The following is a 26,772-nucleotide window of genomic DNA, read 5'->3' on the forward strand; positions in this document are numbered from 1 at the left end:
TGGGGTTTTCCTTTTTATGAGTTTTTTTTTCTTTGTTTTTGTTTAATATGAAAATTACTTGAAAAGACAAGGGACCAACCCCGCCAGGCAACTTTGCTGCTGCTGGCCGCACCAATCCTAACATTCCAGGTGTAAGTTACAGAGCTCAAGTTCATCTACAAAAAAGTAATAAAAATAAAATTTAAAATGGCACCTTCAACAGAACACAACAAAACCTTAGAGCCCACCCCGGGTGAGAAGTCCTGTAGCACAGGGCCCAGGGCATTCCTCATCTCTGCTCCAGCCAGAAAGTAAACACAAAGCTAAAAAAGACTCCTCGGTGTCTTGGAATAAGTTAGACCACACTTCTTCCCCCGCATGTCCACCAGAGGAGCAGTTTCTCTGCATGTGAGGGCGGGAGTTGGAGTTGGGGCACTACGGAAACAGAGGGGGTGGGTGGGCAGCAGTCTGGTGGGGGAGGGAGGCCACTTGGCCTCTGCAGGCCTCACTGGATACTCTGGGGCTGATGCAGGGGCCCAGGCAGGCCACACTGCGGGTGGCCACCTAGTCCTCAATAACAATGGGCTCATCGTTGACTGGTGCAGGTGGGGGTGGCCGCAGCGGCAAGGCCTGGCTCTGGCGCAGGGCAATGGGCTTGTAGGGCCGGCGGGCAGCACGCTTGGTTTCTGAGGATGAGAGCAGCTTGCGGATTTTCCTGTGGGAAGAGATGAGCCAATAAAACCCAGAAGGTGGTAGTTGAAGACTCCCATCCCATCCCGTCCCAGGAAAGGCTCCATCCAACCTGGTCTCCTCAGTGGCCATGTAAAATACGTCATCTGGGGCGTCAATCCAGTTCATTCGCCGCCGCTTGACAGGAGGCAGGGAGCCACCACGGATTAGGCGCACTTTGGTGGGGTAGGACTTCCCGTTGAGCAGGAGATTCCGACTTGGTCCCTGTAATAAAAGAGGTGTGAAGGCAGGGAGACAGTGCCCTGGTCCTCACTTCATAGCCAGCAGTCCAACAGTCTAGCTCCCTGGGCAGCCAGGCCTTGAGGTTCCAGAGCCAACACACCCAGCCCAGGCAGGGAGCCCCTCTTCAGGCCTGGATGCGTTGTTAGGTCTAGCCAGGACTCCCAGATTCTCTCCATGGCACCGGCTGGGGAATAAGCGCTACCCGGGCCACTTCCCCAACACCCGAAGAATGTGTGTACACACAGAAGTGTGCCGAGTCGCCCACTCTTACCATGTGCCTGGTCTGTCCATGGTTTGCCAGACCTGATGAAAAAGAACACAGAGTGAGCCAGAGCCTACGCCTCCAAGTCCAGGCTATTAGCATGGAGCTGGGGGGTGGGGTGATCCCTCCTGAGGCCACCCCCTCCAACCGAAGCCAACACCCAGGGGGCCTCTAAGATTTTCTCAGCTAGCCCAGATGGTCCCATAGCTCTGCCAACCTTAAGGGCCACTTATATCCTGGCCAGCAGATGTAGCAGTTTGGGCTCCACATAGGAGGCCAGAGGTCTCAGGTCTGGTATGTGCTCCTTTGTGTGAGATGACTACCCACCCCCCAACAGGCCAAGACAGGTGAAGTTTGGTGTACACCAAGCAACCGCCTATGTACATCATCATCCCTAGCCCTTCTTGGACAGCCATTGTCTGCCGGTTGTTCACATCCTAAAAGCAATTTAGGCTGACTACAATAGCATGCTCGTAGGCTGAGGGCCTAAAAAGGAACTAAGAGAGGCAAAATCCAGGCTCTGTCATCCCACCCCAGCAGGAGTCCCAGCTGGGCCCGCCTCAGGAATCATTGTGTGTAAGCCATGTGTGCCAAACAGGTCTCTGAATGGCCTGATCTGGGGACAAGAGAGGACTACTCTACCATGCCCAGTGCCAGTGGACCCCATGGCAATCCGTCAATCATCGAACATTTCCCATCAGAGATCTCTTCATGTTTTGAGACAAGGTCTTAACAGGTACCTCAGCTACCCAGAACCAGAGACCCTCCTCTCTCTAGCCTCCCAAAGGCGGGGATTACAGGTCTGGCGAGAGCCTGTCCCACCTCCTCTACCTGCAGTCTAACCCTATTCCAGCATGCTGTGTCCAGCCTTTTCCCCAGCAAGCTCGTTTAGCTCTCACAGCCTTTCCCCAGCAAGCTCGTTTAGCTCTCAGGAGCCCCAATTCCCTGGTCTGCAGCACCCAGGCAGGGACCCCCAGCCCTGCGCCCACACAAAGCCCTGTCATGAGAGCTACTTACCCAGGTAAGTGCCTGCCAGAGTGATGAGGTGGCAGAGAGAAAATACACACTGGAGTTAGAGTGAGCGGCATGCACATGGCAGCTAAGCCGCGGCGGGGCAGAGCAGCAGGCAGCATGGGGTAGGGGTTAGTGAGTTAAGAACCTAGGGTGCCAAAGTTCCCATCTGCCCTGCTTATGCAAGGCCCAGTCCTGAGGCCTACTACAGCACCACTAGAAGGTTGGGGCTATCTCCAGGCAGCCAGCCCATGGCTCCTAGGCTAGACCCAGGACTGAGACCTGGTTTTACAATTCCAGGACAGCCCCTTTTCTTGGGGCTAGACCCTCTGGCCTGGGGCCTGAGCTGCCTAGACCACTCACAGAGCCAGTGAGTTCCCACCATGTCCTGGTTGGGTCTCCATTGCAGGACACACTTCAGGTCTGCATGGCAGACTTTGGGAAGTGAACAGTTCTTTACAGAGGCCAGAAGCAAGGTCTGGGAAGGCTATGCCTGGACCACTGGATTGAGGTGCAGATAACATAGCCAGTCCCTCAACCAGACAAAAGGACACGCCTGCCTGGGTGCCCGACAGTTGGCAAGCTTCCAAAACAACCTCAAGGGGGAGTGTCCTGAGGTAAAAAGGTGCAACTGGACAGTCCCTGCCCACTGCTACCTCCTGGGCTCTTGTCCTGAGAGCTGGGGAGGGGTCTGAGAGGGCTCTTGCTGGCTGGCTGGTGTTTCCTGGCTACCCCCAGGTCCAGTCTTAAACATTAACCCCCACGCTGACTTAAGACTTGGTGCAATCTATATCCCTCATGTCCTGAGCAGGCTCGTGCCCCACAGCCCTGACAGCACCAGGAGAATCTGAGCTAACCTTCAGCAGACACGAAGACCGTATGTGTAAGCCCAGCCACCAACCCATCGCTACCGTCCCCATCAGGCAGGGCACACAAAAACTGCAGGTAGCACTAGCGGCCCTACAAGCAAGGCTGAAGGCATGCGAGCAGTCACAGCACCACAGCAGTGGGGGCACCAGGGCCCTCATGCAAGGACAGTCCACTCATGGCTCAGGCCAAGGGGGCCCTCTACCAAGTCACAAGTCTACACGAGCACAGGAGCTCGGGCTGTGGCCTGCGTCTGTGTGGACTGCCCCTGTACGTGCCCTGAACCTCCCAGTCTGCTGGCAGACAGCACACACAGGCATCACGACAGGACTCGGCCACGGCACCCCACCAGCGGCCGCCCCAGGCCTTACCCCTACTGGGCATCAAGAGGCGTTTCTTCATGTTGCCTGGCAGTGCCCAGGGACAGGAGAGAGAGGGAGAGAAAACACCATCAACTAGGCAGCCTTTGAATAAGGTTCACGTGGAGCTCCAGGGCTAGCCCCACAGACACTCTGCAGGCCCGACCTCCTCGCAGGGCCAGCCCTGCAGCTCAGACTCACCATCCACCCCGTTGTGCTGCTCATAGCTCCGCTTGCCCAGGATGGTGGGGGAGCCATTGTTGATGACGGGGGCTGACTTGGCAGGGGTCAGACTGCTGAGCACACTGGATGAACTCTTCACAGGGTCAGGCTTAGGGGGGCGGGGATGGGTCTCTGGAAATGTAAGAGGCAAGGGGGTGTGATTCAGAAACAGCACTGACGAGGCTGGAAGGACAGCCACTATCTACCGGAGCTCACTGAAGCTGGGGATCAGAGCATTCCTAACAGGAGGGCTACCCAGGATCCCTTAGGGAGGGGTGGCAGCCAAGCCTGCTGTCTTGGACACAATTGCTGGGTAAGTGCTAAGAGCTTACAAGATCCAGACACAGCCCATAAACATAGCAGTCCCATCAGGCAGCCTCTACATCCAGGCCACCAGGTCTGATGGCAGAAGACTGGCTACTGGCCAGACACTGAACTGCCTGGCTGGCTGAGCGAGGACCCACCCCACAGAAGGCGGGGCCTGGCACTGACCACATCCTCCTAGGGAACAAGGACATAGCTGACCCTGGGGCCCAGGACCCCGGATAGGGATCAAAGCCAAAGACACTTGTGTCTGCAATGAACACACTTAGCTCATGGTTCTGGAATGTCCTTTCTAGAAGGACTGCAACCTCCATGCTGGAGGACGGACTCAAGTCCACTTAAACACCGCAAACAAATGACCCCAAGTGTCTGGCTCCACCTCAGAATGTGCCATTTCTAAATGGCCAGTGGCACTGCCTAAGAACCTCAGCAGTGCCCAGACCCACACAAGCAAGGAACGATCCCTGCAAGGCTGCCAGCCAAGTGAGCACCTTGGCCACCAAGGGCTCACAAAGGTCTGCAATGGTGTCCACCCTGCCTTTGTTGACTTGCTGTAGGTTGGGTTACACCTGGCCTAAACCTTAGTCATAAGTCAGGTGTGGTGGCGCACGCCTTTAATCCCGGCACTTGAGAAACAGAAGCAGGAGGATCTCTGTGAGTTTGAGGCCAGCCTGGTCTACAGAGTGAGTGCCAGGAGAGCCAGGGCTACATGGCAGAAACCCTGTCTCCAACAGGACACAGGGCTACTGGGTATGCCAGGGGTGTGAGGGACAGAGGGCCTGGGACTTGGGACCAAGGATGGGACAGGAGGCAGAACTGCCCTCTGTGGGTATCCTGAGCCCAGCACAGTGCAACCCAGGCCAGAAGCGGAGTGCTGGTGACCGCGCAAGGTTTCCCGACAGGTTGTTAGGATTTGAGTTAAAGTTACGCCCCACCCCACCCCCAGCTTACCAAGATACCGGAGTACAGCCTCCAGGGGCTTCCGCACTACCTGCTTCAGCACCAGTGGGCTCTGGGACGCTTCCGGCAGCCGTGCAGTGCCTAAAGGAGGACGAGGTAGGGTGAAGGGCTGTGATCCCCCAGAGTTGGGGCCACCACCTTGACCCCGGCCTGAACACACTGCATGGGTGTGGCTCCTACCGGATCCAAGAAAGGGACTGACTCACACTCAGCCTTGATTGCTGCACTGTTGATGGGCATGTAGGGGTGTCGCGCGGCATGCCATGGGCGTAGGATCTCACGGCACAAGCGCCGGGCAATGCGTGTCAGCTTGGTAGTGTGCAGGTAGAAGGCCTGCCTTGTCTTCATGGCAAACTTGGGGCTCCCACTGCTCCGGGCTGGGATGCCGTGGGGACTCTGTGGAGCGGAGCACACCACCCCAACACAGCACCGTGACTAGAGGCCAAGGGCCTGAGGCCTACCTGCGGCAGGCGACAAGCATGGCATGCCGCACTTACCATGTTATTGCGATTTGGTCCCGGCCTCTCTCCATCTAGCCGGGTTGGCATTTTCAAGCCACCGTATTTCTTCCAATATGTCCAGCAAGAAGCGCAGAGGCGACACTGCATGTTAGGGGGACCCCAAGAATACCACTGGTAAGACTGTGTGGCTACGGACAACAAAGTTGGAGATAGACGGATTCTTAAGCAGAACCAACGGTGCAGAGAGCATCCCACAGTGTCCCCACCGCCACCACACTCATCCCACCCACCCCCGCCACCCCCTTAGCCCCACCCCCACCCCCGGCAGCACCACTGCAGCGAGTCATTCCAGGTCTGGGCACAGGGGCCTTCAGAGGTCCCATGAGCACCACAGCCACGAAGTAGCATTCCCGTGGCCCCTGCTGCCCAGGGTGGGTGCCAGGCACAGCACTTACTGTAACAGCTCTCGCAGGCCCGGCCAGCCCCGGGGCTCTGGCCTGGTGTCCCTGTGCCATTCACTACACTGGCCTTGACACTGTTGGCGCTGATCTGGTTTGGATTTGGCTTGTTACTGATGGAGGAGAAGGATCAGTCACAGGTGCCCTGCAGTGTCTGTATCCCAGCAGACATCCCTGTCCCCTTGGTTCACTGTGTCTTCGCTGCCACACCCCATGCCCCAATATGCTGAGCACTAAACCCAGCTTGACTCCTAGGCCAAAGGAACTCGAGTCCTGACCCCTCCTCCCAAGCTAAGCAAGCTCATGAAAAGGGTGATGGAGGTTCTTTGACTTAGCTCAGGAGGCCGCCTGACCCCAGTGGATCCTAAGAGCCCCACAGTCACTGCCCATCCACCAATGGCCCCCAGGAACATAGGAATGGACTTACTAGTTGGGAATATAAACCTGCTTTAACTTGCTCTCCGCTTCAGCTGCTTTCAAACGTTTCTTAAAACAAAACAGAGGGTTATGAAGGTCACCAGGCTGGCCAGGGCAGCTAGAAGACCACAGGGAGGGGAACATCATTGTTTCTCCATCACTGGCTCCCCTGGGAAAGACTCGAGAAAATTTTGCATGGCTCTCTCTGGCCATCCTAGGGCCAGGAAGTGGAGGCTTCAGGTGGCTAGGGTTCAGGAATGTCCCTTCCTCCTGTCTGTGCATCCTCTAGAGACCATGGCTTCTTCCTCTTTGCTCCAGGGTTAGGGGGAGGTCTTTGGGAACAAATTAATGTGACTACACAGAGACTGTGGGGAGGGACGAGGTAGGTTGTGGGGAGGGCCCACCTGCTGGACGTATCTGTCGGTCGTCTTCCACATGTAGTAATATTCAATGATGCTGGTGAGCGATTTCCAGGGGAGCTGGGGTGAGACAAGGCATCATGGGTGGTAGGAACTGGACTACTGCCCAGATAGGGAGCAGGGTGGCAAGGGCAGTGCTGGGAGGTCAATTCTGGTCCCCCTCCTTCAGTGCTAACCACAGGAGTGTGTGGCTGACCTTCCCCTCAACACCCACGCTAGAGTCATTTCCATTATGTCTGAGTCTGGGACCTGAGCAAGACGACAAGAACTTGGTTCTGTCCTTACCAAGGACCAGAGACGAAGAGGACAAGATGGGCAGACCCCGTTGCCTGCCCTTCTGCCTCCCGCCAGGAGACAACGTAGCACAAGGTCTCTTGCCAAAGGCAGACTGGACCATGGACTGATGGGTGTCACGAGCTACCCATTCTCAGGTGCACAAGGGGGCCCACCCAGGAGGAGAGACCCCTTGCAGCAGTCGGGCTGCCCTTCACCTTAGCTGGAAAGACATATTTGCTGCTTCTCTGGGTTAGTTGTCCTCCACCTTCGTATTTAGCTCAGTGTTGAGGGGCTGGAGTGGCTTTTATCTTTCAGCACATAGCAGTGTATAGAGCCCCTTCACCTTGCCCTCCCTCCAGTGCTGCCTAAGCCTCAGGCCAAATGACTGAAGTTTAGTCTTCACACCTCAAGCTGCTGTTTAAAATGGCACTTTTTTTTTTTTTTTTTTTTTTTTTTTTTTTTTTTTGAGACAGGGTTTCTCTGTGTAGCTTTGAAGCCTGTCCTGGCACTCGCTCTGGAGACCAGGCTGGCCTCGAACTCACAGAGATCCGCCTGCCTCTACCTCCCAAGTGCTGGGATTAAAGGCATGCGCCACCAATGCCAGGCTAAAATGGCACTTTTAATTAAAAAGGGCTCAACAGGTTGTTTTTCTGGCAGTGTTAGGGATCAAACCCTGGGCCTTGCCTATACAAGGCCAGCATCCTACCTACCACTGAGCTATGCCTCAAGGCTAGGGCTTCAGTCTTTAAGGCTGGCATGATGGTTAGAAATGTCACCTGAAAACTTTGTTTCTTTAATATCTATCAGCTTGATCTACACGAACCATTTCCTGAGAGCAGACCCACGACAGCACCGGGTGACACAGAAGGTGGGCTTGTCTGTTCTGTGCAGAATCCTGTTTCTGTACTTGGTTCACTTGGCCCTCTAGCCAGCAGGCCTTGCCCTCTAGCAGGTGGCTCTGCAGCCCTTTCTTCTGGGTCTCTGACAGACTCAGTTTACCTGCTGAACTGCATCTAGGAACGTGCAGATTCTGCAGGGCTGTCCCCCACTGTAGCAGCCACGCCCAGCCCCCCTCAAACATTGCCAGCTCTGTTCCACTGTTGTTTTCTTTCTGTCCCGTTCTTCTCATTCTACTTTTTGTCTAAAAAGCTTGTACTTTTTTTTCAAATCCAGTTACATGCCAGGCTGTCCAGCAGAGACTGTGGGTTCTGTGGGCCATGGGAGTGACCAGCACCTGGGCCTCCCAGAGACAGACACTCCCTCAGCCCTTCTGCCTATGCCTGAGTAAGCACCCTGCACGCTCCTGGCTCTCCCACCCTGGCCTAGGCTTGCTACTGGGTTTGTTTGTGGGTTTGTAGCAGGTTCTCACTATTTCCCAGGCTGGTCTCAAACTCATAATCCTGCCTGAGTCTCCTGAATGCTGGGGTTATCGGCATTGTTTGACGGTACTCCAGTGGGTAACATATTCCACTCACTACATCCTGGATGCTAGTAACCCTATCTCCTCAAGGCTGTGGGGAAGGTGGCCCAGCTGCCTCAGCTCATACAGACATGATCCCACTCTTCAGTCCTTTGGGGAGCTGGGGGGCTCTGAGGGCTTAGGCTCTATCATAGTAAAGACTTGGCTGGCACTGCACACAGGAGGGAGGGTCAGCTTAGTTAAGAACAAAACAGAAACGAGTCCAAGCAGCCGGGAAGTCTTGAGGGTGCCTCAGGGAAACCTCCACGGTTGTTCTCCTAGCTCCACAGTGAGAGCCTAGGCCTGCTCAGCGCTCACTGGACTCAAAGGGCTGAGGCCTAGCCATAGGCACAGGCATCTTCCTGGGTGAGAGGTGGGGCCTGGCTAGCCACTACCCCAGCCTCACTTAAGCACTTACAAAATCTTGCTGAATGTCTGTGAAATCCTTCCCATATTTTTCCAGAGCTTCCTCAAAAAGGTTGGCTTCCGATGCAGACCACTCTTCCATTTCATCCCTGCAGAGCACCGGCCCACCCTGCGGCACGAGGGCTGAAATGGCCTTGGAGATGTCATAGATGTTCTTGTGCAGCGTGTCCATGGCATGGAACTGGAAGACAGCAGAGCTCCCCTGGGTCCAGGCTGTCCCCAGACCCTAAGGAGCATCTTCCTGAACCTGCGATGTGACCCCCTGCCCCCACTCCTTCAGGTCTCAAGGTGACAATCTAGTGGCTGCCAAGGCCCCTGGGTGGGAATTGGTAGGAATCCCTCCCTAACTCCCTTGGCGTGTGTTAGACAAATCTAAGGTGTAGCAGAAGTCGCTGAAGTCCTCAGTTACCTTGCTAGGACCCCAGAAGAGAGCAGGGAGGTGGCAGTGGCCCACTCACCAGGGTGATGTCTCGGGAGGCTGCCGCGGCACTCATGTGCAGGCTAGGCTGCCGCACGGAGCTGCTGCAATCCAGGGCCCGTGCAAAGGTGCCCACGGAGCTGGGGAGAGGGAGACTCACTGAGCACCAGAGCTGAGCTGCAGGGATGCCCTCCGCCAGGCAAGCCAGTGAGAGCCAGGACCCAGGTGGCACACTGCCACCAAAGGGCCTCTGGGCCTCGGCTTTAGAGGAGGCCAGGCAGGACTGCATGAGCATCTTAGCGGCCTATGAGTCCCGTGTGCAAAATGAGTTGGGGGCAAAGAACATACAAAAGGTGCCTCGGGGCTGGTTAGGAGACTTCTCCATCTCCAGTGTGTCTGCCGGAGATCTCTCTATGGGGAACTGCCTCAGACCTGGAGATCCTCGGCCTCACTGTCTGTGGCAAATGTAGACGGGCCTCCTCCTGAGCCATGCTGCTCGTAGGCTCAGCACTGGTTCTGGGGTCCCACCTCAGCCACCCACTCAGACAGCAGGGAGCTCGTTAGCTAGGTCCCAGCCTAGCCCTTGGAGAAGTGCCTGCCTATGGCAGAGACAGAACCCAGAGCACACAGTGAGAACACAGGCCCAGACACATAGACACACCTGTCATGGGATCCACAGGGACCCGGGGACATTTGCGGCCTTTCCCTACTCAGGGAAAAGGCCTGAACAGGAAACAAGGGCAAGACCATGGACTTCATGCTGGATGTACAAACTAAGGCTCCACGTCCTAGAGACCCACCACAGTGCCCCACGCAACAACCCGCTGGCCCCTGGTCTTCGGACTCACCGGGCCACTACAAGGAACTGGTCGATCTGCTTATCCACAAGTGGGTTATGCGCTTCCCACACCTTGGTCTCCAATTTCGACTGATCACGGCCATCCTCCTCACCTATGGGGAACAAGTGTTGCTTAGTGAGAACAGCCAAGGCTGTGAGAGAGTGGACTCCAGAGTGGAACCAAGAGTCTGCCTGCTCCCCAGGCCCCAAGTGCTGGCCTGGAGGGGAGGCCGGCACACACACCCATACACGCAACCTCCAGGGCACATAGAGCCCAGCAAGGGCTTGTACATCTGGGGCTGGGGAAGACCTGGGGAAGGGGAGGTGTCAGGTGCTCTGCTATTACTCTGAGAGTTATGGGACAATTACTGATGAAATAACTGTATACTCACAAAGAGCATACAGCAGCACCGAGTCTTGAGAACTAAGCCATGAGCCGGGCTAGGCATGACTCTAGGGAGATGCCCCAAGGAGAAATCTCACAATCACCCATTGTGTGACTCTCCAGCCAAGGGCTACATTCATAATTTAATGAGGGTATCAAGCTTCAAAGTTTGCATCAGATCCGATCAACTCCCCTTTGGCCCTTGGCATCAACGCACCATGTGGCCGTGCTCAGCCTGCACTTGGAGTCCCTGCAGGGCACTGGGTTCCAAGTCAGGGCACTGAGCAAGCTCTTTAACAGAAGGACTGAATGTCTCCAAGGTGATGTTTCTGACCCTCTTAAAGAGCTACTATCTCTGGGTCCTAAATCCAGGGCAGGGCAGGTCTTATGATCAGCCCGTCACAGAGGATGAGGGTCCTGAGTTGGAAGCCCATCACTGCAGAAGACCCAGTAGGGGCCACGGTAAGGAATGAGGGCTTGACTCATCATCAGGCTCTTTGGTGGTCTTGCTCCACAGCTGGATTCTATGCATCCCAGCCTATGCAGGCCCAGTACCATGGCATTTCCCCAGTGCTGTGGGTGGGATTCTATCTTGGTGTGGACCACACTCAACCCTTCATCTGGGGTCACAGGGTGGAATCCTGGCATTCCAAGGTCCCAAAAACCAAGACACTGTTCACAGAAAATGGTTTGTGATTTGCCTGGAACAGAGAGCAAAGAATGCCAGGGGATTCCAAGCCATACTGCTCACTTTCAAATTTCCAACACAGTCAATGGAGGCAGGCATTCAATTTCATGTCACTCAAAAGAGACACTGTGGGGCTGGAGAGGTGGCTCAGCTGATAAGGGAATGTACTGCTCTTCCAGGGGACCCGGGTTCAATTCCCAGCACCTGTATTCCCAGTACCCATGCCTAGCAGATCACAAACACCTGTAACTCCAGCTGCAGGGGATCTAACACCTCGGGTCTCGGTGGGCATCACATACACACACACCATAAAAAGTATAAGTATAATTTGAGAAAGACGTCATGGGGAAGCAACTGTCTGTGTCAAAGGCTACAGCAGGAGTGCTGTGGCAGGCCACTCCCTAGGGCTCTCTTGGGGGTTCTGCTAACACTCACCAGTGAGCCCACAAATGCCTACACCTAATCCAGGGCTGCTGGATTCTGAGGAACAGATAGATGTTCCAGTGGAGTCCTCTGACCTCTGAGACCTCTCCTGCTTCTCTGGTCCCTGAGTAACAAGGCTCATGTGGATTTCACAGGCAAGGCCTCTGTTACTTTCCTCCGACCCTTCCTCTGGGCCAGGTTAAGAAAGCAGATACTGTGGTTTCAGTCCAGGACTGCCTGCAGCGCCTCAGGGCTAGGGATGCTTGGGGGAAGAAGCTGAGGTGAGGCCAGCTGAGGCAGCAGCTGGCTGGCTCTGCCTAAGAGGTTAGGTTATACGTGGGCATCAGGATGCCTCAGTGTCGAGGGCTGGGAGCAACCATGGGACAGAAGCCAGCAAAGGGCAGCTCCTGAACACAGAACCCAGAGAGCCAGCTGCTTCACAAGCCAGGCCCCACCCAGCTACCAGCCAGCTGCGTTTAGCACCTCATTCTGAGATCCAACAAGCACCAGAAAACACATAGACTAGAAACCAGTAAGGCAAAGGAGGACATGCAAAATGATGCAAACATGCACTAGGCCAAGCTCTCTAGGCAGGCAGTGCCCTGCCCTAGCATACACAAGGCTCTATCCAAGGCACTGCGAGACAATAAGACAGCAACAGCCTCAGAGACTGAGCTAACAGGGACATGGGACATGGACAGAGCCCGAGCGCTTTACTAGGGGACAAAGGCCAGGCAGGGTCTTGAGCCTATCACATCATGCTGCCAGGGCTACTGAAGGAGGATGTGGGAGGGACGGGCAAGCCTCAGATGACAGGTGGAGTTGGTAGATGGTAAAATTGCTGCGACCTAACCTGACATCCGGTTTCAGTCTCTGTGACTCACCATAGCAGGGTAGAACCTACTCTTGCAGGGTGTCCTCTCACCGCCAAAACCCACATACACATCAATGAATGAATAAATATAATTTTACACTCCCCCCCAAAAGGAGGTGTTGGTGAGGTCTCTCAGTATGCACAGGTGCAGCCTACGACCTGAGTGTCCTAAGACCCACATGCTAGACAGAGAGAGGCCACCTCCACACTCTTCCCTGACCTCCACAACACTAAGGCCCTGAACTTGATCCCTGAGTCTCACATGGTGGGATGAGAAAACAGACTCCACAAGTTGTCTTCTGACTTACACACACACACACACACGCACGCACGCACGCACGCACGCACGCACGCACGCACGCACGCACGCACGCACGCACAGCACACAGAGTTACGAACTATAATAAACCAGGTGTGGTGACTTGCTACTGTAGCCTCAGCCCCTTCAAGGCTGAAGCAAGAGGGTGGCAAGTTCAGTTTGAACTATATATAAGTGAGTGAGACCCTGTCTCAAAAAACATGGTATAGGGTTGGGGAAATGGCTCAGTTCTCAACAGCACTGACTGCTCTTCCAGGAAACCTGGGTTCAACTCCCAGCATCCATGGGGCAGCTCACAACCTTCTGTAACTCCAGCCATAGGGGATCCAATTCCACCTTCTGACTCCATGGGCACTGTACAAAAGTGGTGCACCAATATATGTGCAAGCAAAATATAAATAGATAGATAGATAGATAGATAGATAGATAGATAGATAGATAGATAAAATAAGGAATGAGCTAGGGGTGTGGCAAGTGACAGAGTACTTGCCTAGCAGAAACCATATAAAATCAAACTCATAATCCGAGGTCAAGAAGCCACAGGGGTTCAACAGGTGGCTCAGGGTTTGAGACTCACTGCTGGATCCCAGTGTCCACTAGAAAGGAGGCTCTGCAAGGGCCGAAGCCAAGGCCACCGAGATTGCAGCTACAGGTACTGCTTCCGGCTTCCTCCTCGCCATGGCCCCACCCGAACCTCACCTTCTTTCAGCAAGTCAGTGATGTCAGCCTGGTACCGGTTTCCTACTCGGATTTCCCCTTTATCAGCCAGGAGGGTCTTCTGCTGTGGGTCGTAGACTAGAGAATAGAAGAAGAAATCCTGAAAAACACCACACACAAGACAGAGGCGTCAGGCAAGTCCTGTATCTCCAGCTGCTCCCACCAAGCCCGTCCCGTTCTGATGGGGGTGGGTGTTTAACCCGCTTGCCCGTGACTCTGGGGGCAGAAGCCCCTACAGTGAGAGCAACGGAAATGAAGAAATGAGGTAAGAGGGAGGAGAGACTTCACCAAACTGCTGCAGAGGTGCTTGTATGGTCAGCAACTAAGAGTTAACGAGCCAGGAGCTTGCTGAGGTCACTGGGCACAGCCCCCTCACAAAAGCCATTGCCTTTCTGGCACAGAAACAATTTGAAATTCAACTTTATGAAGGCCAGGCAGAGTGGAGCAAATGCCTCTAATCCCAGTACTTGAGAGGCAGAAGCAGGCAGAGTTCTTTGAGTTTAAGACCACACTGGTCTACATGGTGAGTTCCAGGACAGCCAGGGCTACATAGCCTGTCTCAAACACTACCACCATCCTACAGGGGTGGGGAGTGGGGTTCAACGAAAACCAAGGTACCTAGGAATAAACCCCACAGGCTGCAGGCAGGCAAGCAAGCTTGTGGAGAGGCCACAAGCACAGAGCTCGACGCCGTGCCAGGATGCTGGTTTTCATGGCTGACCTAGCTCGGTGCCCGAACCTTACTTACACGGCAGCCTTTTTCAACATTCCCTGTCTCAGGCTTTAAGCCCCACGACCCCAGAGCTAGTGTTTACAACCAGCACGACATTGGTTCTGAGTAGCAGACTCCTGGGCCTAAGATCAGCAGGTTCAAAGCGCGCCCTGCAGTCTCTAGTCCTGGCCTGAGCCTGTTCACTCTGCGGCCAGGCCCTCCACAGCTCCACGGCTCTCTTCACACTCCATCCCATCACTAGCAAATTCCTCTACCCCTCCCCCCGACTCCCATTCTTCTTCCTGCTACCACTCTGAAAACAGATAGCTTCTCAATGGCCACAGTGGAGTTAATACAACATAAAATGCCTGCCAATCAGCCGCTGCACTGCGGTGTTAGCACCACACACAAGGATACAAGGCCTGCCAATGCTGCCTTTCTCCGAGGCCCAGTCCACACGGTGGACAGTGGTGATGTCAGTCCTGTCACTGTTCAAACCCTGTATTATTTACCTGAATTACAGAAAGCACGCAGCCTGTTCCATGCTAGGTGTCACTAGTGGGAAGGCCTGGGTGGCCTGGCCATGCTAGGTATCTCTCTCTGTCTCCTTTTTGTTTTGTTTTGTTTTGTTTTTTTTGGGGGGGTGGATTTCAAGACATGATTCTCTGTGTAGCCCTGGCTGTGCTAGAACTCACTCTGTAGACTAGGCTGGCCTTGAACTCACAGAGATCCACCTGCCTCTGCCCCCCTCCCAAGTGCTGGGATTAAAGGCGTGTGCCGCCACCACCACCCAGCAGAGTCCCTGTTTCTTGAGACTTTGCCTGTGAAGGCTGAGGCCTAGGCAAAGTATGACTCGCAGAGACTACTGGCAGTTATGCCTGGTATTGGGGAGAGCAGTCTCAGGCACACAGAGGGCAGAAGAAGCAGGAACCTGCTCTTCTCATCACTCAGGTACTGCATGTTTCCTAAACATCTAAATGGAAAACAGTATCAAAGGGCACAGGAGCCTCTCCACCTGGATGTAGGCATTCGCACCTGGAACACTGCCTAGGCTGTCTGTGTGTCACCCATACACTGTGTGTGCCTATTACTACTGGCCTGTGGCCCACAAAGGCTGTGACTTCCCATCCTGCAGTCACCCTTCTCTACAGTTGTCAGCAGGGGTCCTTCCCAAGTCCTCTCTGCCCAGGAGCGACACTCCCAGCAGCAACCACAGCCTCCGCCCTAGACGCCTGTGCAGCCAATAGGCCTCCGTGACCTCCTCTGTAGGTCCTGCTCGCCTAGAGGAATATGCCAGCCGCACATCTCACGGCTGCGCAGATTCCCAGCCATGCAGGGTCTCAGGCAGGTCTCACCAACAAGTCCATGGCTGCTCAGACTAACGGCGCATGTAGCAATAGCTGAACCACCATGTCAACTATTTCTGGGCTCTGTATGGCAGGAGTGGAGAGATGACTGGTATCCCTACAGAGCAGGTTCACAGCGAGTGACCCGCGTGGGGGGGTGGGCTGAGCTCAGGACATATTCTGCCACCCTGGTACTCTCAAGCTTCAGTGGCACTCCCTGGGGGCACACAGGAGATGGGCCCTGTTAGGCCAGCCTGTACCTGGGAGCCTCAGGCCACAAGGATAGAGCTGAGGCAGCAGAGTCCTAGGGGCAGGTCCCAGGGAGGAAGAGGAAGAGGGGAAGGAGGATGCGGTGATGACGTGAAACCGGACACACCTGCTTCTTACCTGACTACCAGTGTTCCTTCCAACTGCCACATCCTCCAAGTAACTGACATGGCAGCCAGTTAGCCTCGGAAACCTGACCTTCCCAGCAGTGGTACTGAACACCTCTAGGGGTGACATCTCATGGGTAATACCCAACCATGTGCAGAGTGACCCTACATAACAACTACTTATCCCACAGGCGGAAAGCCCACGAAAGCCAGCAGCCAGCCCTGAGGTCACCTGAGACTGTGGACAAAGAGGGCCTGTCTAGGCTTCTGTTTTCCACGTGATACCTATGGAGTTTTTTTTTTTTTTTTTTTTTTTTTTTTTTTTGCAGGTATCTGGGATCCTGGAAGCAGAAGTGCTCACCAATTCCAACCATCTATCCTCTCAGAGTCGGAACCTCCACACAGGGTCATCTTGAAGGATTGCCTATCAACACCTGAAGTGACTGATAGGATCCAGACGAACGTCTCTGAACCCTGGTGGCAGGGTACTGTGGGTAGGGAAGGAGCTGCAGTGTAATTCAAAGGGCAGGCATCATGCCAGGCCAGGCCAGGTGACAGAAGGATGGGTCTTACCTCACGCTCCAGGTAGGACTTGAGCGACTCGGTCTCATTGAGCAGTGTGACACTGCACTTGCCCCTGGAAGAGAAGGGTGGGTGGGTGAGTGGAGGAGGGCCACCTGAGGCAGCAGGGTCACCAGGTAGGGGTGTTAGAACTACCTGATGTGGGTGGCAGGCAGCGACTCCAACTGCCGAGAGAGGAACAGTTCGCGATGCCGCAGCTGGTGCTTGAGTTTCTCAGGCAGGTCCACCATCTCCGGGTTCTCCACCTCTTCCTCCACTTCCCCTAGAGAACAAAGAGGCCCTGTCAGTCATCCCTGAAGATGGCAGCTGAGAGCCCCAGCCCCCAAGCTAGTTCTCCCTCGTGCAGGGCACCAAGCACAGAAGGGCCACTTTCCTGCCTAGCACATCTCATGCCCATTCCAAGGTGGCTCGCGAGCTCTGGGCAGGCCCCATAGATGCCTTGGAATCCTGGAATATAGGGCTCAACATCAGGATAGGAAGAGGAGGACAGTGTTCAGACTGGCCTTAGAAACAACAGGCAGAGAGAGGCAGGAAAAACATGGGCACACTACATATTCAGGACGGGAAGTTTCATCTGCCAGCCTGAGGCCAGACGGCCCCCGCACAAAACACAACAGATTGCCTGCGCTAGCAGGGTGAACCCTTGAGGCCTGGGCCACAGCCAAGGCCGGGCGGGCTACAGGCTGAACATAGGGAATCCCAGCCCTTAGCCGGCCGGCAGGGGATGCAGGGATGGGCATGTAGGCAGCCCATCCAGGATACATCCACCTGTGTGTCACCCGCCCCAACCCAGGGACAGCCGCGAGGACACCCTCCTTGCAGAGGTCGGCTCTTACCTTCCTCGCCGGTGTCCGCCCCCGGTCCGGCTCTATAGCAGACTGACAGGGCTACATAACAGACAGACAGCGCCCAGATGGCAGGTTAGGGCCAGTGCCAGCGCTTGCTCCCTGCCCAGGGCCCGGACCGAGGAGACATGGGGGCCACAGGCCTCCCGACAGAGGACAAACACCACCCAGTGAAAGACTGACTACCTGTGCTTCCTGACCGCTCCAACACAGGAGCTACCCACCCGAGCGAGACACATCCCTCTTCTATGAGTGCAGCTCTTGTCTGCCCCAACCAGAATGCTCACACATATTCTACCAATCAGGCCCTAGCGCCTCTCTAAATGGCAAGAACAGGAGTCAGGGGCCTCCAGACAAGACTGCCCAAAGAAGGGCAAGAAAATAACAGGACAGCAGGAGGAGGACAGTGACTTTTGGGAGAAGCCCAAGCTATACCAATGTCGCATTTAAGCACCTCAGTTGGCTTGGCTAATGCCCACTACCTGGTATCAACAAAATATTCCTTTGCCTATCCCAGATCCCCAAATAGGGGAGTATGGAACAGTGTGTATAATGACAGCCCAGGCTTGCCTAGAGTGTCCAGCAGGGGGACAGCCCTGCCAACACCCACAGCTCCAATAAGCCTGCCAGACATGGCTGCTCTCTGTTGCCCCCATGTGGTGACTGCAGAGTGCTCTGGCACTTTTGGGAGGGGAATCCCTAGCCTTAGGCATCTTAGATGAAGGCTGGGAGGTTTGTTCTCAGTAAGACTAGGCCCCAGAAGTCTGGGGCATCGCCACTGAGCTATTTTCCTCCTAAACAGGGCAAGCAGGTCTGTTGAGAGCAGCTCCTGCACAGCAGACACGAGCTGTGCACACACACCAGCTAGAGCTTGCAATGTCAGTTGTGTGAGGCCCAACCACCAACTCAGAGGTTAGCTTTTGTGCACACCCACTCTGTATTATACAGCACATCTAGGGAAGACAGCCACACCCTCACTGGGAGAGGGTCCTGTGGCCTGCATCAGTGTCAGGTCCAAGTACAGTCGCTCACAACCCTGACACAGGCACCAAGTGGCTCCAGGATGCCCCTCATCTCTTCTAGACCTGGAGCAAGCCAGACCCTATCACAACCTCTGGCCCCAGCTCTCCCTAGAGACCTTCCAATGGACAAAACCGACGGCAGGGGGCACAGCCCCAACCGGTATCCAAGCCTCCCCACCCCAGGTCCAGAAGCGCTCGCTGGCTTTGTGCTCCCGAGCCACCTCCAGTGTCACTCTGCTAAGTCCTAACCTTGCTCTTGCGGGTACTGGGTAGTGTGGCCAGGCCACATTTCCCTCCATGGGCATCTGGAAGGGGTTTCTGCTCCGGGCACACCACAAGCTACATTGTCTGGCTTCCATCTGAGGGCAGTGCTTGGGCTAGACACCCTGGCAGGGCACCAACTGGGAAGCCAGAGGCTCTGTGACCACAAGGAAGGGCTCCTGGTCTCTAGCTCTTGTGTAATGGCTTCCTACTGTGGAACCAGCGGAGTGTGTCCCGGCTACAGGGAGCTCTATGTAGTCAGAAGCAGCCCAGGGACTGGAGCACTTGGCAGTCACAGCAGGTCCTGGTACCTTGATGCCTGCCTCCTTGGCCTGATGAAGCTCACCGGAGGCCTGGCCAGAGATGCCCAAGCAGCTTTTCTGGGAGCACAGTGTGTGTGTGTGTGTGTGTGGGGGGGGGGTGGGGTGGGGGGTGGGGTCTGTAGCAGTAAGGCTCTGACTGCAGCCATCCTTACAGTAGGTCACTACCCTTCGGCAGACCATTACCCTCCCTCCATTTTGGTGGACACAAGGTGGCCCCAACTTTACTGCAGACTAGGACTCACACCTGCAGGGCCCCAATCACATCAAACATTTATAGTGCATGTAGCATATGTACCTACAGGCCAGAGCATGGATAGACTTTGAGGTCAGGGGTTGAGGGAGCCCAACTTTGTATCCAAAAGGGCTCCTGAGCTCATGGTCTAAGGTGAGAGCTGCCATTCCACCTGGAGGCAAAAACTCAGACTCATGGTGCAGTGCTGGTGAGAGTCACCCAAGGCTGCCCCAGGGACGACAGCAACTCCACTCTAAAGTCAGCTCTGGCTCCTTCAGGCTCCTCCCTAACCTAGTCCCAGAGCTGGGGAGGACAGCCAGTTCTGGACACCCTACCTGTCAATCACCCCTGCTTAGGGTAGGTTTCTACAGTTCCCACCTGACTGGCTGCCACCACAAGGATATTCTGGCTCCTGCAACCCTACTTGCCGCACAGGTTAGGAGTGCCTGTGCGCTGCGCGGGGGCATGTGTGCTCCAAGGGGGTCTTGGGCCCTTTACCCAGCAACGAAGAGTAAGGGATGATACCTATTGAACCCTTGATGGAAAAGCACCCTCCTGGGTGAACAGCTCAGGCAACTCTGTTCCTCCCTGCTGGGAGATGGTACCCACAGTGACCACAGCCGTACTACAGTCCCCTGACTCAGGCAGGACTCCCAGGTCGAGCACCCAGGGCTCAGCAGTTGTCCAACATTCACCCAGCCCTGCTTCGGTCATAACACCCAAGCAAACAACACATCAGTGGTCCATGTGGGTCTGCTTCAGTGACAGGTCAGAACCTAAGTGTAAGGACCAGGCACGGTTCCAGGCACAGGAAAAGTGCCCTTGGACCATGCTTATCAGGCTTGGCTTGAGCTCCCTGGAGCGAGGAGGAAGGTCTTTGTTTCTGAAAAAACTACTGAAAGCATGGACATCTTCCAGCGAAATGAAAACAGTGTATCTCAAGGGCTGGACACGGCCACAGCCTCTGCTCTGGACACGGCCACAGCCTCTGCTCTGGGCCAGTACCTTCCTTATCGCCTGCCCTATGAGTCTGAGCCAGGCGCCAGGTACACCAACTTCCCACACTGGCCCATAACTATGGGCATGGGGCAAGAAGCAGGAAGAGAGATGTTTCACCCTAGCCCATGGGTAAACAGGAGGCCTGGGAGGGACTATGCACTTGCCCAGAGCTGTAAAGGTGTCACCAGAACCCAGCTACAAACAGGAGAGGACAAAGCAGGCCAGTAGAATGGCCTCAGTGAAGCCAGGACCCTGGAGTAGGCACTGAAGGGGACAGGCACAGCACCCCCGGGGACAGGCTGAGACTCACTTGCATGCTTGTCAGCCAGGGCGATGAGACTGCTGGAAATATCCCGCCTTCTGTAGAAACACACCACCTTGGCCTCCACATTCCCGTTGGCTGTCTGTAACAGCAAGGCAGAGGTGTCTGAGCAATGTAGGCCCTAAAAGGGGCCTCAAGACAGGACCAAGTCCCCTACCCAGAGACATTCAGGAGAAAACAACAAATCAACACCTGAGCTGAGGACAGCTCTACCTCGGACACATCCAAAGTCAGGTAAATGTGACCAACACTTGGCTTGACGCACACATTGATTTTTCCCCACCCAATGATCTGGGTCCATGAGGTTCTACATGGCCAGCCAGGGGCCCCACCAAGACAGTGGCCCCAGGACAGGGGAGGCCCTGCTTGCTTTACCAGAACCCCTAAGGACAGCCCTAACCCATGCCCCCTTCCCTTCTATAGAAGGTCAGGCTCCAACGCTGTCCACCACAGGGTTGCCTGTAGCGGAGACCCACATCACCAATAGCAACTAGCAAGGTGAGATGGAGTCAACTGTGCACCTCGACCCGGGTTCCTGTAACCCTGCGCTCTAGCACCAGTAGAGGGTACTACACACAACTAGCCATGTTTCACATAAATGGTAAATAATGCAGGGAACGCCTTTAGTCTCAGCATATGAGAGGCAGGGGCAGGCAGATCTCTGTGTGCTGAAGACCAGCCTGGATTCCAGGCAAGTCAGGACTACACAGTGAGACCCTGTCTAAAAGCTAATAATAATAAAATAATATTGATACAGGGATATGACCCTGGCTCGTGTTCCCACCCTGAATGGAGAAAGCAGAAATGACTTTTAAGCTCTACACAGGGTGTCTGTCTCCTCTCCTCTGTTCACTCACTCACACTGACATGGTCTGTGGCCACCTGCTGTACCCAGAGCCATCATCCAAGAGAACTCTATCCCTCCTATGCTCAGGCCATCCTTCACTTGTGGTTGGCTCTTGTGTCTGACAGACCTCACCATGGTGAAGCAGTTCAAAGTCTGGAGTGTCAACACTCAGTGGATCCCGTGTTGTCAATAGCCCCACCCCAAGACAGCCTCTCGGGCCCAGACTCCCTCAGTTTCCTGTGGGCCAGAACTCCTCTGCATCCAGGACCACACTGTTACACACACATTGTCCCTCAATACAATATTTTAATGCTGTTCCACGCTTATACCACCTTTGTCTCCCTGCTGCTGTGCTAAGTCACTTTGACAGAGTAACTGAAGGGAGAAAAGGACAACCTGGTCCACAGGTCCATGTCACAGTCCGCAATGGCAGAGAAGTCCTGACATCGGGAGCTTGAAACACCTAGTCACATGGTATCCTCAGTCAGCAAGCAGAGTGAGTGAACAAGGCCTCCTGCTGCTCACCTCCCTTTCCCTGCTCACACAGTTGCCTGGAATCCCAGTCAATCCTCACATACTCTGACCACACATAACTACAGAAACTACAGAACGGCTGAACCCCACCCCAAAAATTCATGTTGGCTCACACCTCTCTATCTCATTTCTCACTCAATTGTCAGGGAACCCTCAAAGTCGAGCTTTGGCCATTGGAGACACCCGCACATCATCTCTAAGGGCATCTAAGTGGGGGTGCCTCTTAGTACACTCGGGATGGTGGCCTCACTGTAACGGCGGGCAGTTGCGGCGGCCCATCTTCAGTGTGCCTTGCCTTCTGCACGCACAGGAAAATGCAGAGTGCAGCTCTGTGTGCACGCAGTCCACTTCCCTCTAAACTTTTTCTTTTTTTGGTTTCCCGAGACAGGGTTCTCTGTGTAGCTTTGGAGCCTATCCTGGCACTCGCTCTGGAGACCAGGCTGGCCTCGAACTCAAGAGATCCTCCTGCCTCTGTCTCCTGAGTGCTGGGATTAAAGGCGTGCACCACCAACTTCCCTCTAAACTTCGAGGTTTCTGTAGGGTTTATTTGAGACAGGGTCTCACTACATACAGCCCTGGCTCAACTTGAACTCACTACGTAGTCCAGGCTGGCTTCAAATTCAGAACTCCACGTTCCTGTCTCCAAAGCGCTAAGATTAAAGGCGTGCAGCCCCCATCCGACACCTCTAAATCATTCTCCCTCATGTTCTGAATGGCAAGACACACCCAGGAAGACCCTCGGCTCGGTCCTTATTCCTTGGGTCACTCCTACCTGTTGTGGGGACTCTTGTCTCCTGTAATTCCTTCTAAGTGGGTGCTGGGTTGGGGACTGTCTGGCTTTCTGATTTGTGTCCCAGTCTCTCAACCCCGTCAAACTTTCTAAAAAGAATCCTCGACTGTCACCAACCTTCCTTTCTGTTTTCACTTCAGACGTCCATGCTCGTTTTGGGGAGTTTCCCTCACTGTCCCCTGTCCATAGACCTGCTCAGGCTTGGTACTGTCTCTCCCTTCCTGAGCCCTGGATTCTGTCCCCTGCACTAGCTGTCCCCTTTTCCTCCTAGCCCCATTTCCACGTATTAGGCATTAATCTTGCTTAGCCTCAGGAGTTTCTCATCACTGAAGGCACTTGTCTTTGCTCTGTAGCAGGGACCTGAGGCAATTTCATGTGTGTTGAACTTGCTAGCTGTGGATGGAAGCCAGGGACATCAAGTGAGTTCATGGTGCCTTGTTAATCTCAAGTACTGAAGGGCGAAACCTAGAGGACCTCTCACAGACTGTGGAGATCAGAGGTACTGTCTACCGTAGACATCCATACTACAGGGGTCCATGGCAATGGCCAAAACGGAAGCCTGGATAGGAGCCCCATCCCAGTAACAGAGGTCTGACACTGAGAGACAGAGAGGCTGGTCTACACCTGGGAATCTGAGACTGCCAGCCCAGCTCACAACTCCCTACTACTTGACTTGTCCTTGGCACTTGGCTTTGAGACACCTAGGCTACAATGTCACTCAAAATGATGGGGCTGACACAGCTCCCATGTGCTGGGCCAGTGGACACCCTCTGGTGGCTGCTCACTGCAGCTGGGATACTCCTCTACAAACCTGTTTGTTCATGTCCAAGTCTGTGTAACTGAAATGTGTAAATGAGAGCCTGTTGGTCCACACCTATAGTAGCTGGTAGAGTTCCAGCTACCCAACCTACTATCTTGCCTATTGACAACTGTGGCCAGAGCCAACCATGGGGCACCTGTCTAGGATCTGGTCCCAGTGAGTACATCAGAGGAAACACTAGTGCCCACCTAGGCCATGACAGGCCTCAGGTCTCTAGAAGCTACCTGTATGCTCGGACCAATTCATCTTCCCAAAACATCCCCAGATGTGTGCACAAGCACACACGTGTGTGCACACACACGCACGCTCATACAGAGCTTATCCCCGGCTGTAGAAGACGCTGCTGTAGCAGCACACCGCCTTGGCACAGCCTGGCAACATGGGTTCCAAGGAGCTGGTAAGGCCAGACCTAGAAGCTGGGGCTACACCTAAGCCTCCATCTAGAGCCACCTGCAGGGCTGGTCCGGTCTCAACATGGCCACCTGCGGGGTAGCATCCAACCTTGCCCTCTCTGTCCCATTTGATCCCAAGAATCCCAAGCCACCATTCCAACAAGCCTGAGTCTAGGAGAGCAGCCCTTCTCACTGGTCTATGGTACTCAAGAAGGCTATGGAGGCCCTGTCACCACCCAGCCTGGCAGGAAAGAGTGTCTACAAAGACACAGGTCTGGGAATTTGGTCGGTCCTGCTCTCTGCCTGGCACTAGAGGAAGCAGAGCAGGGATAGGCCTGCCTACCCCAGCCTCTAATCACGTGGGACTTTAGAGCCAAGAGTGGGCAGGCCACATTTGAGGCTCACAGTAGGGATATGGCCATGAGATCCTTGAGACCCAGAAGGGACAAGAAGGTTCCTGGTATGCTTGCTATGTGACTGTGCTGACCTGAGACCACCTCACTCTCCAAAGAGCCAAAAGGTCACTCCAAGCAGAGTAGAATGGAGCCGAGTTTTTGGAATCCATGCATCCATTTCTCCACACTCCTAGCCACCACCCTAGGTGGTGTGTGACTATCCCAGGGTTCTAGCAATGGAACAACCATGCCCCCAGACCAAGGATTCAGTGTCTGCCAAGGATTCCCAGCAGACACAAACTATGGCAGAAGCAGCGACTGGGGTAAGACACCAATAGGACCCCAGGGTATAAATACTGCACACACCCTCAACACTGTAATGGACAGAGTAGACAACTTTGCAGTGTTCATGGTAGTCCTATAGCCAGGAAGCCACCTAGGCTAATGGAAATGGGAAGAGAATGAGGAGAGAGAGAGTGTGGATGAGTGGCACAGAGGGCCACTGCCCTTGGTCTGTGACTAGTCTCCAGAACCATCCAGATCCCTCTGAGTCCTGATGTGCTCAAGTCCATGAGGGAACCTGCCTTAGACAGACCAGTACTTGTTGGGAGATGGGGTGCCGGAACTGGTGACGCCTCAAGGTAGCCCCACGTTTGTCCTCAAGAAGCCTAGGCAGGCTGGGCGGTGGTGGGACACTCCTCTATCCCAGCACTCGGGAGGCAGAGGCAGGCAGATCTCTGTGAGTTCGAGGCCAGCCTGGTCTACAGGGTGAGTTTCAGGACAGGCTCCAAAGCTACAGAGAAATCCTACCTTGAAAAAAACAAAACAAATAAACAAAGCAAGCCTAGGCATGGGCTGGAGAAATGACTCAGTGGTTAGGAGCATGGGATGTTCTTCCAGGGTTTGTTTTAGATTCCCAGCACCCACATGGCAGCTCACAATAACTCTACCCAGTTCCAGGGGATCCAATACCTTCTTCCAGCCTCCTTAAGCATGGATATACACGCAGACAAAACACCCACACACATCAAAAAAATAAAATTAAAAAAAAAAAAAAAAAAAAGAAGCCTAGACATGGCCACAGGGACTCACTCCCAGCCTCCCCTGGAAGGACATCAAAACCCAGGTAGGAAGACCCTGCCCACCCACAACAGGGAGGCTCCACCCCTCCCTGCCAGGGTCAGGCAGCAGCATCACTGTGTCGAGCTCTTACCTTATTGAGCTCTTCAATCCTGCGGATCAGGTACGGGTTGCTGGAGGAGTTCTCAAAGTAGACATAGTCTGCAACAGAGAGGTCATCATGCATAGCACCAGGGCTCTAAGCCATCCCCACCATTCTCAGAATCCCTAAGAACTGGCTGTGAGCCTCAAGCAGACCCTCTAAGCCCTAGTCCCACTCTGCTAGGGGTCAGAGGGCTGGGGAATAGAGGAGGCAAAGCCTCTTCTATTGGATGGACAGAACCCATCCAGAGGGGTGCTGGGCCAGATCACAGCTGGTGATGGGATTGAGGGGCTGTCCTGGGATTGGCCTGCAGTCCTCAAACATCCAATGTTAGCTGCCTTCAGGAGCACAAGGCTTAGTGGGAAGGCTGGGGGGGGGGGACTAACTTCAGCTTCCCCATAAAGCCCAATTCCAAATATCCCGAGGCCCCTGCTCAAAACTACTGGACAACGCTCCAAGTAGCTGCTGCAGGCAAGAACAGTGTGTCTACCATTCGCCACCACAGGCCAGGCTCCACAGATAGACACGGAGACTTTCAAAGCTGGCAGACCCAGCCTGGACAGCTCAGATCACCCTACTACCACAATGCTCCAGCAGTCCCAGGGCAGACGGTATGCTGGACTGTCTACTGCCAGGCTGGCAGAAGTCCTTGGCACTGAACCCCTCCTTAGTGGAGCTGACTGGAAGGTTCCTCCTATTGAAATGGGCAGAGGCAGCAACTGCAGTTCTCTGTCCCCATGTGGGCATGCACTTGCAGGCCTGTCACTGCGTTGCTTCCTGAGCCTGTGCCACCCAGCAGCAGGCCAGCCACAACCTTACAACTCCAGCAGTTAGTGCACAGAGGTTCACACCAGGGTGAAGGGTCACCTGGAAAAGCAAGGCCCACAGGAAGGAAAGTGTACGGTAACAGTACTGGAACAATCTCTGGGCTTAGATTTGGGACTCTCCTGGGGCCCCTGTGAAAACACCCTGATGAATTCCATCAATGTGGATCATTTCTTAATAAAACTAGTTTTTTTTTTGTTTTTTTTTTTTTTAAAGGCATCCAAAAGCACTGGTGGTTCAGTGGTAGAATTCTGCCTGCCGCACGGGAGGCCCCAGGTTCAATTCCCAGCCAATGCAGAAATGTACTTTGAGTTGGGCGGTGGTGGTGCACACCTTTGATCCCAGCATTCAGGAGGCAGAGGCAGGTGGATCTCTGTGAGTTTGAGGCCAGCCTG

The 26,772-nt window shown here is 54.5% G+C and overlaps 1 protein-coding gene across 5 annotated transcripts; it reads right to left on the reverse strand.

Annotated features, from left to right (window-relative positions):
- On the reverse strand, positions 1 to 25,698 carry Mta1 (metastasis associated 1). Of its 5 annotated transcripts, XM_027416675.2 has the most exons (20): positions 25,544 to 25,698; positions 20,541 to 20,634; positions 17,385 to 17,435; positions 16,684 to 16,810; positions 16,540 to 16,603; positions 13,517 to 13,634; positions 10,139 to 10,241; positions 9,331 to 9,430; positions 8,865 to 9,053; positions 6,697 to 6,771; positions 6,303 to 6,361; positions 5,873 to 5,988; positions 5,454 to 5,605; positions 5,163 to 5,352; positions 4,948 to 5,037; positions 3,652 to 3,804; positions 3,463 to 3,498; positions 1,223 to 1,254; positions 782 to 933; positions 1 to 694 (listed from the first exon to the last, which is right to left on the reverse strand). In XM_027416675.2, the coding sequence occupies exons 1-20, from the start codon at positions 25,634 to 25,636 to the stop codon at positions 544 to 546; spliced, it is 2,145 nt and encodes a 714-aa protein (XP_027272476.1). In that variant the 5' UTR covers positions 25,637 to 25,698; the 3' UTR covers positions 1 to 543. The 5 variants fall into 5 exon arrangements, with proteins under 5 accessions (XP_027272476.1, XP_027272478.1, XP_027272477.1 ...); XM_027416677.2 differs by lacking the exon at positions 17,385 to 17,435; XM_027416676.2 differs by lacking the exon at positions 3,463 to 3,498.
- Between the last annotated feature and the right edge of the window lie 1,074 nt (positions 25,699 to 26,772).

Source organism: Cricetulus griseus, chromosome 5, assembly GCF_003668045.3.
Source record: "Cricetulus griseus strain 17A/GY chromosome 5, alternate assembly CriGri-PICRH-1.0, whole genome shotgun sequence".
Lineage (NCBI taxonomy): Eukaryota > Metazoa > Chordata > Mammalia > Rodentia > Cricetidae > Cricetulus > Cricetulus griseus.

Bases quoted from the DNA above. Each gene is read 5' to 3' on its own strand.
- Mta1 (XM_027416675.2), bottom strand. From the start codon at position 25,636: ATGCATGATGACCTCTCTGTTGCAGACTATGTCTACTTTGAGAACTCC. The intron at 20,635-25,543 runs GTAAGAGCTCGA...TTGCTGTTACAG, and splicing joins GGATTGAAGAGCTCAATAAG to ACAGCCAACGGGAATGTGGA. The intron at 3,805-4,947 runs GTAAGCTGGGGG...TTACATTTCCAG, and splicing joins GGCTGTACTCCGGTATCTTG to AGACCCATCCCCGCCCCCCT.